The 12,717-nt window shown below is 52.9% G+C and overlaps 1 protein-coding gene across 1 annotated transcript; it reads left to right on the top strand.

The window, feature by feature from the left end:
* The first annotated feature begins 1,128 nt into the window (after positions 1 to 1,128).
* RHOD (ras homolog family member D) lies at positions 1,129 to 12,487 on the top strand. The gene is made up of 5 exons (XM_069066462.1): positions 1,129 to 1,544; positions 6,296 to 6,383; positions 8,865 to 8,974; positions 9,756 to 9,890; positions 12,009 to 12,487. Exons 1-5 carry the CDS (start codon positions 1,416 to 1,418, stop codon positions 12,180 to 12,182), a joined length of 636 nt encoding a protein of 211 aa, XP_068922563.1. The 5' UTR covers positions 1,129 to 1,415; the 3' UTR covers positions 12,183 to 12,487.
* Positions 12,488 to 12,717: the final 230 nt, after the last annotated feature.

Below are 12,717 nucleotides of genomic sequence, written 5' to 3' on the forward strand. Positions count from 1 at the left end.
AAAGCAAACTGTATAAGAAAAATAAGATTAACCTAACAACTAAGAAGGAGGCACTATGGTACAGTAGGCAGCCAGATGCCCTCAGAGCCAGGCAGACCTTCATGCTCCACCTCTGACAGAGTGGCTGTGTGACCCTGGGCAAGTCACTAAACTTCTCTGGGCTCTAAGAACCACCGAGAGTCGTGGTATCAGGGAAGGTGCTGATCATTGGGAGGAGTCCCCTATAGCCATGAAGTCACTGGTCCAGTCATCAGCCTATCCCTCCCTTCCTCCCTCCTCTTGGTAAAAGAGGCCAGAACTGCCAGGGCAGAGTGATAGAGACACTGTCAGGTGAGGTTACCTTATCAGTTATTTCTGCTTAACTGGTTTCTTGGATACAAGGGAGGGTTCAGTTCCTGGGTGTGTGTGTATAGATTTCTAGCAATGAGCAGAGTGTAAAAACAAAAGACTTCAATAAAGCCTTTAGAAATGTACATGTGGTTCATGGAAATGTCCCATTGGAAAGTGAAAGGTAACAGGGAGGCGGAGAGCAGGTGGGGAGGGAGGGAAGAAAGGGAGGCTGGGGAGGAGGAACCCTTCCCACCCCACAGGCTGGCTGGAGGAAAGCATCACCCTGGTGTAGGGGGTCCCCAATCTGGTTGATCCCACAGCTAGAAAGGATCAGTCTAACAGAGCTCACTGGAGGGAGCCCCCCCCAGGAGGCTGGCCACTAGCCCCAGTGATGGATAAAACTGTCTAGGTGGGGGCATCTGGGGGTGCAGAGGGAAGACCTTCCTACTCCCCGAAATCCTCCTAGTTCCAACTGTGAGACCCTGCAGATACCTCCAGTCTTCTGTGCAGTAAAATGAGTGTTGGGGGGGGCAGGCTGAGAAGGGAGTCCAGCCCCCTCTGACGCCCCCTACCCAGGGACCCTAGCACTAACCATTGTGCTTCCTCAGGTCTCGGTTTTCTCTGGTCAAACATGGGAGCTGGACTAGGCAGCCTTCTGGCTGGAGCTAGAGTTTCCAGGGTCCCAGGGTCCCAGCGGGGCCACACCTTAACCCTCGGCGTCTCTAGATGTCACACACAGCTCAGCCAAGCTTTCTCTGGCTTCCTGGCTTCCTCCAGGTGGGGCCCGCCCCTTCCACATTCCTGAGCTCATACCTACAGCCTTTCCAGGCCTGTCACCGGAGGGGCTGGGCCAGGGCTAGAGCTGTGTGCTCAGTGACTCTCACCTCCTCCAGAGAGCGGTCAGGCACCCACTGGCCTGGCAGCCTCTCAGCCCCTGGAGGCAGGTCCTGGACAGGGCAGGTAGCGGGGAAGACCCCAGGAAGAAGAGGCAGCCTGGTCATCCTCCGGCTACACCTTTCAGAGAAATGCCTGCTGAGCTGGCCTTTTGAAGGACAGGCTCTTGGAACAGCACGGGGGCCAGCGGCATGCAAAGGGACAGCGAGCCCCAGCCTTCGGACCCAGCTGTGCCCACCATCAAGGTGGTCCTAGTGGGTGATGGCGGGTGCGGCAAGACATCTCTGCTGATGGTCTTCGCCAAGGGAAAGTTCCCCGAGGTGAGTCCGGGCTTCCACACAGCTGGGGGGTATACACATACATATGGACACACATTCAAGGCTACATCCTTTGCCATGTCCCCTCCCCACAGTCACACATGGCTGGGCTTCTCCCCTTCCTCCTGGACCCTCAGAGTGAAGAGCACCCTCTCCTTCTAAGAGGTCCCAGAGGGGAAACTTGGGACAGGTGCCCAGGGTGGGGGTGGGGGTGGGCTTCCCAAGCTCCGTTTACTTCCACAATGGTGGGAGGCCGGACTTCTCCAGGGTGAGGGAGGGAGCCCAAGCAGTCTGCTCGGGCGTGTTCAGGGGTTGACGTGTAAAGACCCAGGCCAGCGTCAGCTCCCTTCCCTGCTCTCACTGTCCCCAGCCCATCCCTTAAAGACAGGCCCAGAAACAGAGACAACATTTCACCAGCCCCCTTCCTAGCCTCTCCTACTAATTTGAACTCCCTTCCAGACCAGCCCCTCACTCACCGGAAGAGCTTTCCCTTGGTCTATCTGCCCCAATCCCCAGCTGTATTGTCCTTCCTTCACTTGGGATACAGTAAGAATATTACTAATAGCATTGCTGCAGCCCCTTCAGGTCTGCAAAGCTTTCCCTGGATTATCTCGGGGAGCTGCTGTGATTATGACCACTTTACAGATAAGGAAACTGAGGCTAAGACAGGAAGGTGATTTGCCCCTGGGTCATATAGCTAGGAAGGGGAAAGACGCAGTCCCTGAACCCAGGTCTTTCTCACTGAAAGTACAGATCGCTACCCACTGGGCCACCCAGCTGCAGCACTCACCTTCTGTTGTTTTTCTGGTTTACAAAATGTCTTTCATATATCATCTTGTTTCAACATTTTACTGTTCAACAAATACCATGTTGGCATCTGGGCCAAGTGGGCACTGAGCCAGTGCCTCAGGCAAAGGGAGGGGCTGCCCTCAGGGAGCACTCGCTCTGCACAGACAAAGCTAGGGAGCCTGACAGGGGAGATGGCAGGTGGACTCAGCTCTTTTCTTTGTCCTGGACCCCCACCCGGGGCCTGACCTTCTCCTGCCTCTGCTTCCCCCAGGTTCCCAAGGGCCAACAGAGAACAATGGAGGGGAGGGGAGCAGCATGAGCACCTGGCCACAGATGCCAGCCAGAGGGTGCCCGTGGTGAGAGCTAGGGGCTGGGGGTTCAATGGCAAAGGGGTCTCCCAGATGAGCAAACTCTCTCCACTAGTACAGGTTGGCACCTCCCCTGGAGCCACAGTGATGGGGCGTGGTTTATGAGGCAGGTGAAGGAGGGGTCTCTGTGTAAAATGCTACAGAACAGAGGAGCAGAGGGAAGGAAAGGGGAGGAAGGGAGGGGCACTCTTTCCTGCTGGCCCAGACCTCCCCAATGGCCTCAGGCACAATGGTGGCAAGTCAAACCCTTCCCATGTGACTCCCATCTATTTCTCCAGTCTTATTTCATTTTTCATCATGTATGATATATGATGTCTTTTGTTTTTATATCATGATCATTTTCAAATACAGCTCTCCCTTTTCCTCCTCCCTCTCAAAGCTTCCATTTTGATAAATATTAAAAAGAAAAAAAAACTTTTCAGCAAAACCAACAAAATGGTTGTATCTGCTAGGATATGCCCTACTCCATACCCATAGGCCCCACCTATAGTCTTCTAATCCAATTGCCTCATTTTACAGATGAGGCCTACAGAAGAGATGGGCTTGCTCAAGTTAAACAGAGTGTAAATTTTCTCTGACACCAAATCAGAGAGCTTTCTACTTTCCCACACTGCCCTCCTCCCCATCATGCATTCTCAAGTTGGTCTGGAGCGGTTCCCTGGTCATGACATCCCATCTCCAGCCTCCAGGAGTTTATCCAGACTGTGCCCTAAATCAAGAATGTAGTTCCTGCTCCTCTCCTGCCCCTTGGAGAGGCTTGAGAAAAGTGCCCTCCTGCCCCTCTAACTCTCCTGGGACTTGGCTTTGCTGAGCCTAGGCTGCCATGAAGGCTCTCTTGCCAGTCCCCTTCTGGTGGGACGCAGGCCCACCCATCCTCTGTGAATTCCAGCCCTAGAACCCCATGGGATGGGCTGGACAACTCCTGCTTCCCTGGGGATGGGGAGACTGCCATGGCTGGCACCCCCCAAACCCCTACTACCCCCACCCCAGCTCTCCAAAGGCCTGCCTGAGCCTTGTTCCTTTCCCCTGTAACCCAACAGGAGGGAATTCTCCTGGAATCAGAACTAGGCCCTGTGCCTACTCCACCATGCGGAATGCCCTGGGAAGGGTAGGGCCTTTGGACCTCTTTAGCTCCTCAGAGATGATTAGTGAGTAGATCTGACTAGCTGGTTATCACTTTGCTCCTGCTGGAGAGATACTGATTGAGAAGGGGGCCACTCCGGTTCAGGGAGCAGAGATGAGGCCTTGAGAGCCATGAGAAGGTCTTGGGGAAGCCAACCCAGGGGCCCCAGAAAGCTCCCTCCCTGCCCTGCTCACTGAGCCCTCTCAGCCACCACAAGGGGCCGGCTCTCAGTCTCACTTCCTCACTGGACCGAGCCACAGGAATATTCCTGTTTTACTATTTTCCCATCTGAACACCTTGATACACAAGAGGGAGGCTTTGTCTGGCAGTCCAGGCTAGGTCCAGGGTCAAGAGAGGTAAGACCTTGGCAGGCCGTCTCAGCTCTGACTTCGAAGGTTCTAGGTATATATGGATACGGCACTCTAAACCTGGCAGGCCTGTGCTCATGATCCCCTTCCCGCAGTCAGGGGCTGCTGGTGAGCTTCTGCTTTCAGAGCTCAGACAGGAGGCATGGCCCAAGGCCAGCAGTAGGGGCCTACCTGAGGAGATGGAGCAGGGGAGACACAGGATGGATTCTCTGGCTTCATCCCAACTGAGTTCTAAGGTTAACAGCCTTGAGGGGTAGGCAGTGCCAAGATTGCCATTCCTACTTTACAGATGGAGAAACTGAGCCTCGGGCAGGTTACAGAGCTTGTCCAGGTGACACCACCAGTCACCCACTCAAACTTTAGCCTTTCTTCTCCCTGGAAACCTAGTGTGGGCATCCTCACTTCCTCTCCCTCGCCTAATCTTCCTAAAACATGAGCTCCAGGCCTTGGGTGGCTGCAGCAAAAGATCAGTCAATCAGGTATCTGAGCACTGCGTGCCAGGTTTGGCTCGAGACCACAGGGGTCCAAATACAGTCACTGAACAATCCCTGCCTGTTAGTCATGGGGGAGAGCACAAGGATGAAAGAACGCCAGCTCTGGAGGGGCGCAGGCCAGGGGCTCTCTCAGGGCCTTTCCCTTCTGTCTTTCTACTCCCAGCTCTCAGCACCGTGCCTGGCACACAGTGGGGGCTTGAGGAATGCTTACTAGAATGGACTGGGGGGAGGGAGGGGCATAAGGCAGCTTCTTCTGGCCTGCACTTGTCTTCTCTGGTCTTTTTTCACTCACCTCGCTGCCTACAGCAGTGAGGTCCCCCACTCCTCACCCTTGGCCTTCCCTAGGGTTGCTGGTCTTGTTGTACTCTGTCCTGTATTCATTCTCCTCCCTCCCAACCCTGAGCTAAGGCCCAAACCCTGCTGACTCAGAGGCCCCAACTGCCCTTCTGAGTCACTCCCTGGGCCCAGCCACAACTGGGTGGGGTCATGCCCTTCCTGGCCAAAGATCTGGTTGGCCTGGCCCTGCCCTCATCTTCCAGGGTTTCACTCTCTGCCCTGAGCCCTGAGGAGGTGGGGATTGGAGACCAAACAGCCCTGTAAGCCCAGTGTGGTCTTCCTGTAGACTTTGGGGCCAACACCAGCCCCGCCCCCCCATCTGAATACTTGGCTCACATTTCTAGGGTACAAAAAGCCCTCAGCTTGCCACAGTTAAGGGGAACTGGGGAGGTTTCCACTTGTTGGTAGAAAGGAGACTCGGCTTCCTATTATCCCAATGTCCACAAAATTCCTGATTTTGATTTTTCTCTTTTTGCTCTAAGGACCCAGGGTTACCATCCCTCCCCTTCCACCAGCCTACCTGTCCAGTGCTCATCCAGGAGACAGGGGAAGCTGACATCTGACCTGGCCATGGTTTCCCCTCCTTTCTCCTTTCCTTTCTTTCCCATTATCTCTCCAATATGGCTTCTTCTCTCCTCTGATGCTTCCACTAGCCTGGCACAGGCCCTCATCTCTTCACACCTGGACTACTGAAATCATCTGCTCTACCTGCCACGAGTCTCCCTTCTTTGGTCCACTTTTCCTAAAGCCCAAGCCCAACCATGTCACTCCCCTACTCAACACTAAGGCTCCCTATCACCTCCAGGATCAAATCCAAAATTCTGTCTGGTGTTCAAAACCTTTCCTGGCGTAGCCCTGACCTGCTGTTCCAGACTTCTCACACCCTCATCCATTGTGCACTGGCCTCCTGACTGTTCCTGGAGAGAACCTCCCTCTCTGGGCTCTGGGCATTTGTGCTGGCTGTCCCCCATGCCCAGAAGGCTCTTCCTGCTCATATCTAAAGTCCGCCTTCTACAGGAAGCCTTTCCTGAGCCCCTTCCTGCTGGTACCTGCCCTTCATAGATAAGCTCCAATTGAGCTGTCCATTGCTTGTTTCCCTGGTGTTTCTCTTATCAGACTGTAAGCTCCCTGAGGGCAGACTGTCTTTTGCTTTTCCTGTATCCACAGAACTTGGCATTATGCCTCGTACATCCTGGACTTTTACTATTTACTAAGTGACTCTAAGGGCCTCTAGTCTCCTTCTGTCATTAAATGCCTTTTCTCTTCTTCTGCTCAGGCCTACGTACCCACAGTCTTTGAGCGGTATTCCATGGCCTTGCAGCTTGAGGGCAAACCTGTCAATCTCTACCTCTGGGATACTGCAGGTAAGCTTGCTGCATTGGGGAAGAGGGATGGATGGTGTGGGGAAGATTCCAGAGGGTTAGAACCCTAAGCCCTAACTCTAAATGCACCTACCTTTCTCCCCTCTGCCTTCCAAGGAGCCAGAGGCTCCTTTTAGCCTAAGGCTAAAGTTGGGGAGGGCACAAAATGTCTGCCCACCCAACATGCCCCCATCTTCCTTTACTCCAATGTGTGCCAACATCCCTGGATTCTGGGCCCTGCCTTCCGAGAGCTTCTAGTCTCAGACAGGGGTGTGCACAGAGATGTCTGGGCTGAGGCAGACTGGGTTAAGAGCCAAGGGAGGTGGTGGTTACGGCTGTCTGACCACAGGTCACTGACCTGCCTTAGATCGGGGCCCTCACCTTTTTCTGGTGCCTCTCTGCAGCTCCCCCCCAAATGAGTCCATGGTAGGGAGGGGGAGCCAGGTCTCCCCCACAGTTCACTAGCCTGGGCGGGGCCAATGTCCAAGGACCCTTCACCAGCAAGCCCTTGTCCAGTTCACTTCACTCAGATGAGCAGGTGGGCCCGGTGGCGCCTTCTCAGGCTGGGCAATTCAAATGCTCCCTGTCCATCAGGAGGCCCTACTTCATCACTGCTATCCATCCCTCCCTTGATAGATCAAGGCCCCCAGTGCAGAAATGACGAAAGCCTTCGGCTCTTAATTCTCTGTACCAAACACAGCCTTTGATTCTAGCCTCTCTTATACTGTGTTCTGAATGTTCTATGGGGGAGGGAGACTGGCAGCTTCTGAGAGCAGGGGCCAGCCTGGTGCCCTAGATTAGGAATCAGGAGTTCTGGAGTCCCATCCTAGAACCAGCCACAGCTGTGTGACAGGGAACGTCTCAGGACCTCTCTAAGCCCTGACTTCTTCCACTGTGAAAAGATGGAAAAGATGGCCCTCCCCAGGGCTAAGGGGTCTTTAGGTCTCTAAGGACCCTCTGCTAAGGGTCCTCTTAGCTCTGACAGGCAGCCGAGAGAATGCCTGGCACTCGGAGTCAGAAAGATCCATCTTCCTGAGTTCAAATCCTGCCTCAGACACTTCCTAGCTGGGTGACCCTGGCCAAGTCACTTCACCCAGTTTGCCTCAGCTTCCTCATCTGTAAAATGAGCCAGAGAAGGAATTGGCCAACCCCTCCTCTATCTCTGCCAAGAACACCCCAGATGGAGTCACACAGAGCCAGACATAAGTGAAAAATTACTGAGCAACCACAAACCAGTCCTGCTCTAACCTTCCCCTCCAACTCTGACATTCCATGTTCTTTTAAAAACATTATTTTATTTTTTCCAATCACATGTAAAGACATGACATTCCATGTTTAGAAGGCCCCTCAGCTCTGGTGCTCCAACATTCTATGTGAAGGAATTCTTAACCTGGGCTCCATGAGCTTGTTTTAAAGCCATTTTTATAATGACAGCTACTAGCTGGAATGTGCACAGTGTGCCCCGAGCCCTTCACAGATTGGGGGAGGGGGCAACTGGCATTAAGAGATGCCCGGATGGACAGTAAGTGAGAGTATGAGGCTGAGTTTGACTCAGCTCCCTGACTGCAGGGCTGGCGCTTTAGTGGGTCAACATTTCTCAAAATAGCTACTTTCTTTTGTAATTCTATGCCTTCTATACTTTGCATTTAAAAATGTGATTCTGAGAAGGATCCCAGGCCTCATCAGCTGCCAAGGGGACCCAGGCCACAAACAAGCTGAAGAACCCCATTTCTTCCTTTTCCTTTTTAAAAGATATTTTTTTTTTCCAATTCCATGTAAAAGCAATTTTTATCATTTGTTTCTTTCCATTTTGAGCAGTGAATTGTTGCCGTCCCTCTCCTTCCCCCTTCCCTAAAACAGCAGCAATCTGCCAGGGTTTCCCGGAGAGCCGCCATTTTGTGTTCTGTTCTTAAGGGTCCTCTCGCCTCTGGGATTCCATGGCTCATGGGCCCTCCCAGCTCTAGCGGCGCATGAATCTGCTCTCCTTTGGCCTCTCTCCTGTTGCTAGGCACACACAGTAACGGTGACAGTGACAGCAACCAGTGAGGGCTCAATCAATACCCACGCCAATGAAATTCAACAGCAGATGCACTGACTGCAGCTCTTTCAAAGCAGATGAAATCAAAATGGACGGGGCAGAGAGGGAGTGACCATGAGGTGCTAGAGAGACATTTTACATTTCAACATTTATTTAAACATATAGATAGAACTTTGCATTGCATTGGTTTTTAGTGCTGTTTAGCAGTAAATGATTATTTAGGAAAAGTAAAGGAAGGGGACAGGGGAGCCAGGCCTAGCCCCTGAAAGGTGTTAGCTCTGAGCCCCTAGGAGCCTGTGCCCTTGCCCTTACCCCCGGGACGGCCAGGCAAAGCCATTTCTTTGAGGGGCATGTCACCTTTAGGCTGTATCCTCTGCAGGCACCCTCTCCCCCGGCATCTTCGGGGCAGGCTAGATAACCGCTTTTTTTTCATGGGTCATTTGCAGGACAGGAAGACTATGACCGCCTGCGCCCACTGTCCTATGCTGGTGCCCAAGTGGTGCTCATGTGCTATGATGTCATGAGCCCCAACAGCTTTGACAATATCCTTTCCAAGGTCAGTGCCCCAGGGGTGAGATGGCTCCCTGTCTCCTTCCTCCTCGGAGGCTTTTCCATAACTAGGCCATGGGGAAAAGCAGAATAAATACTGGATTGAGAATTGAAGGGCCTAGGTTCAAACTCTCACCTTGTGACTTAATACCTGTGGGACTCTGGATGAATCACTGTGCTGGGCCCTGCCATCTTGAAAACCCGTAAGTCTTCATGAACTGACCTGGGAGCCGTTGAGCACTGAGTGCTACAGCAGCCCAAGTGGGGACTCTGCCCCCACTTGAGGCTTCAGACGGCTCTTAGGCAGGAGGGCCACAGGCTCTTCAAGTTAGTGCAAAGGAACCAGCTCCCACTGGGTCATAGACGCCCCCAAGTGGCAAAGTCCTAGGCTGGCCATAAGAGTAGAACACAAGATAACAATACAGAAGCTTGGAATAGGGGAGGCCTCCAGGGGTTAGGAAACTTTGCTTTGTTCCACAGCAAGGTCCATGGGGGAGAGTGTGGAAAGTGCAATGCAGCCCAACCCCACTGGTGGAGAAATGACTCCAAGAGGCCAGGCACAAGAGCTGCTAAGAAGCCGAGCTGGCAATCCCATGGGGCTTCACTGGATCAGTGGAGTCTTGCAACAGCTCCCTGGGGCTGGTGCTATTATTATTCCATTTTATAGGTAAAAAAACTGAGGCTGGCCAGCTTCCTTTTGTGCAAGGCCATTAGGATGGGACAAGCTCCCTCGTTTCCCTTGGAGGGAGTGAGGCCTAACTCATGGTCTCCCTTCTCTGTTCCGATAGTGGTATCCAGAGGTAACACACTTTTGCCCAGGGGTACCCATCATTTTGGTGGGCTGCAAGACTGACCTTCGCAAGGACAAGGTGCTGTTGAAAAAACTGCGACAGAGCCGCCAGGAACCCATCACCTACCAGAAGGTATCTGCCTCAGGCTGTCCCAGCCTTTCTGTGAGGTAGTGAGCTTTCCATACCAAGAGGGCTTCCAGGGGATGCTGGAGGACCATTTGTGGAATCTGTTTAGAGGGGGCTGACCTCCAAGGCCTCTTTCCACTTTATACCTGCAGGACCTCAGGTCCAAGGCACTCTCTGTGTCTTTCCACAGGAACACTCAGGAGAAAGAGAAGGACCCTAGCCCATCCACTAATCTCCCTAAGTCTCTGGAGGTGGGCCAGCTACATTGAGGAGACATAGAGGCAGAGGACAGACTATAACCTGGGGGGAGGTACGGTCAGGTAGCCCTCCCAAGGCAGGAGGCAGTAACTTTGCACAGGCCTAAAAAAATCTCCCTAAAACAATTTGCTAGATGTGACAATGAGTCTGTCAACAACCCTGCTCCTCCCCTGCCCCAACACACACAGATTGTTGGACCTGGACTGGGGCGGGGGGGGGGGGGGGGGCTACCTCATCCCAAGGTCTGTCAGGGTCAAAGCCTAGCTAGCTCTCCCCCCATCCCTCCCAGTGTGGGCCTTAGAAGCCTGTGTGTTTGGGGTATGGGGAGTGCTACCCTGAAAAAAATCGGCGGGGGGGAAGCCTGAAGAGGTATAAAACCAAGTATGATCCAAGGCCTGTCTGAGGGAAAAAGCCAACCCTGGCTCCTGGCTCCCTCTCTTCTTTCTAGCTGAATTTCACATGATATCATTAACACAGTCTATGTTCCAGCTCAACAAGCTAAGAGTACAGCCTTCTTTCACCAGCCTCCCTCCTCCCGCCCTCTTCTCCTGGTCCCTGCTCCATCCCTCCTCATCTCAGACCGTCTACAAGGCCCAGGATCATTAATCTTACTACACAGGGTAGTAGAGTGTAACAGAGCTCACTGATGACAAAGCTGGGGTCTTCTGACCCCTCCAAGCCAGCAGTTTCCCACCTGCAGTTCCATTCAACAGTTCAACAAAAGTTTATTAATTAACTCCTATGTGGCAAGCCCTGTGCTAAGCACTGGGTAAAAAAATGAAACTGTCTTTATCCTCAAAGACTTTGGATTGGGAAGAGAGGAGACAGGCACCTTGGGAGACACACACACACTATGTAGACACAGGCAAGTAGCTGCAAGCTAATTTGAGAAGAGACCAAGGAAGGACTATGAGGTTTAGTGCCAAGAGACCAATGGAAGGTCACCTTGCAGAGAGCAGTTTGAGTGGAGGCTGATCAGTGAGGCCCTAAATGTAGATGACACTTTCTAGGAATTTGGCAGTAAAAAGGAAGAGAGACAGAAGGTGACAGCTTGAGGGGATGGCAGATCAAGTAAAGGTCTTTGGAGGATGTTTCTGGGCAGTGGGAGACAGTGAAGATTAGAGGAAGGGAATGACTGACAGGCCAAGCTTCAGAAGGAGGAAGGCAGGAATAGAATCAAGATGCAGAAAGGTTGCTCCTGGGCAAAAGGGTCACCTCTTCCTCTGAGACTTAAGCAAAGTGAGTTTGGAGGTATGGAAATGCCCAGTCTCGATGCGGGTGGGGAAGTCAGGGGCAAGAAGAAGAGAGAATCCTCTGTCACGGAGAATTAGGTAGGGGCTTCAAAGGAGAAGAAAGCTGCCAACTCTTCACTAGACAGCCCCCTGGGGAAGGGACAAGCTGAAGGCCAACACGTCCCTGGTGTGGAGGCGTCCACACAGCTGAATGACTTTCTCCCACTCTGAGCCTCAGAAGAGTCTGAGAGGATGTAAGGGAGGCGAGTAGCCTCTCTCTCTCTCTGTGTGGTGATTACCATGGTTGTGGAAAAATTCCAGTTCTTGAAGGAAGCCTGAAAGAAAAAGATCATAGCCCCTAGAGATGGAATGCACCCTAGCAGGCACCTATTCCAAACCTCACCTTTTGCAAACAAGGAAACTGAGGTCCCAAGAGGTGACATGCTTTGCTAAGGTCTCCTGGCCAGTACAATGTGTGACTGGATCCCAGCCCCTCGATGCTTGGTCCAAAAAGTCTAAGAAAAAGCCAGGCCAGTGACTTTCACAGCTCATGCTGGGCTGGAGGGAGGGACAGGACCAAGGATGCTAGGCAGGGCAACACTGATGCCAAGGCTGCTTTTCGGTCTCTCCCCAGGGCCAGATGATGGCAAGGTCAGTCCGAGCAGTCACTTATGTCGAATGCTCTGCCTGGCTGCAGGACAACGTCCCCTCTATTTTCCACGAGGCAGCAGTAGCTGCCCTCAGCAGCCGCAAGCGCCGCAGCCGTCGAAGGCAAAGGGTGGCTTGGAAAGGCTGCCTGGTGACCTGAAGGCCTCCCTCTCCCATGGCCAGCACGGACCAGAAGACCTGTCCTCTTTGTTCCCCTCTGAGGAGGAGGGCAAGGGGCTGAGCAAGCTGGCCTGTGAGAGCCCCCAGGACCTGGGAAGGGCCTCCCACCAAGCTGGGCCAGGGAGCTTCCATCACCACCTGGCCTAATGGTGCTTCCTCTGGACATGAGCAGAATGTACCCCATCATGACTGGACCTGTTCTTAGAGCCTGATTACCCTGAAAGCTGGGGAGGAGAATCATCGATGCCCACCTCCAAAGGAATAATAATAATTATTATGAAAACAGTTCATTGCTTTAGGCCTCTCTTTTGACCCTGTCAACAGTAAGGATAACTCTCAGGGAGTGTGTTTAGTTTGGCAAGGGAAGGCTTCTGGGTCCCACTTTACAGATAAGCCACTGAAAGGCCCGAGGGCATGCCAGGAGCATGGCCTGCAGGGGCATTCAGCCTGGCATCCAGTCAGCTCATGGCCCCAGCCTGAGCAGTGTAAGGGGGTATTTTGTTCCCCCAGAGAAG

The sequence above is a fragment of the Petaurus breviceps genome, unplaced genomic scaffold (genome assembly GCF_028583685.1).
Source record: "Petaurus breviceps papuanus isolate PSGF00001 unplaced genomic scaffold, PetGlider_PUasm1.0 90721, whole genome shotgun sequence".
Lineage (NCBI taxonomy): Eukaryota > Metazoa > Chordata > Mammalia > Diprotodontia > Petauridae > Petaurus > Petaurus breviceps.

Excerpts from the sequence above, each read along its gene's own strand:
- RHOD (XM_069066462.1), top strand. The coding sequence starts at position 1,416 with ATGCAAAGGGACAGCGAGCCCCAGCCTTCGGACCCAGCTGTGCCCACC. Across the intron at positions 1,545-6,295 it reads CCAAGGGAAAGTTCCCCGAG|GCCTACGTACCCACAGTCTT; the intron begins GTGAGTCCGGGC and ends TCTTCTGCTCAG. Across the intron at positions 6,384-8,864 it reads CTACCTCTGGGATACTGCAG|GACAGGAAGACTATGACCGC; the intron begins GTAAGCTTGCTG and ends GGTCATTTGCAG.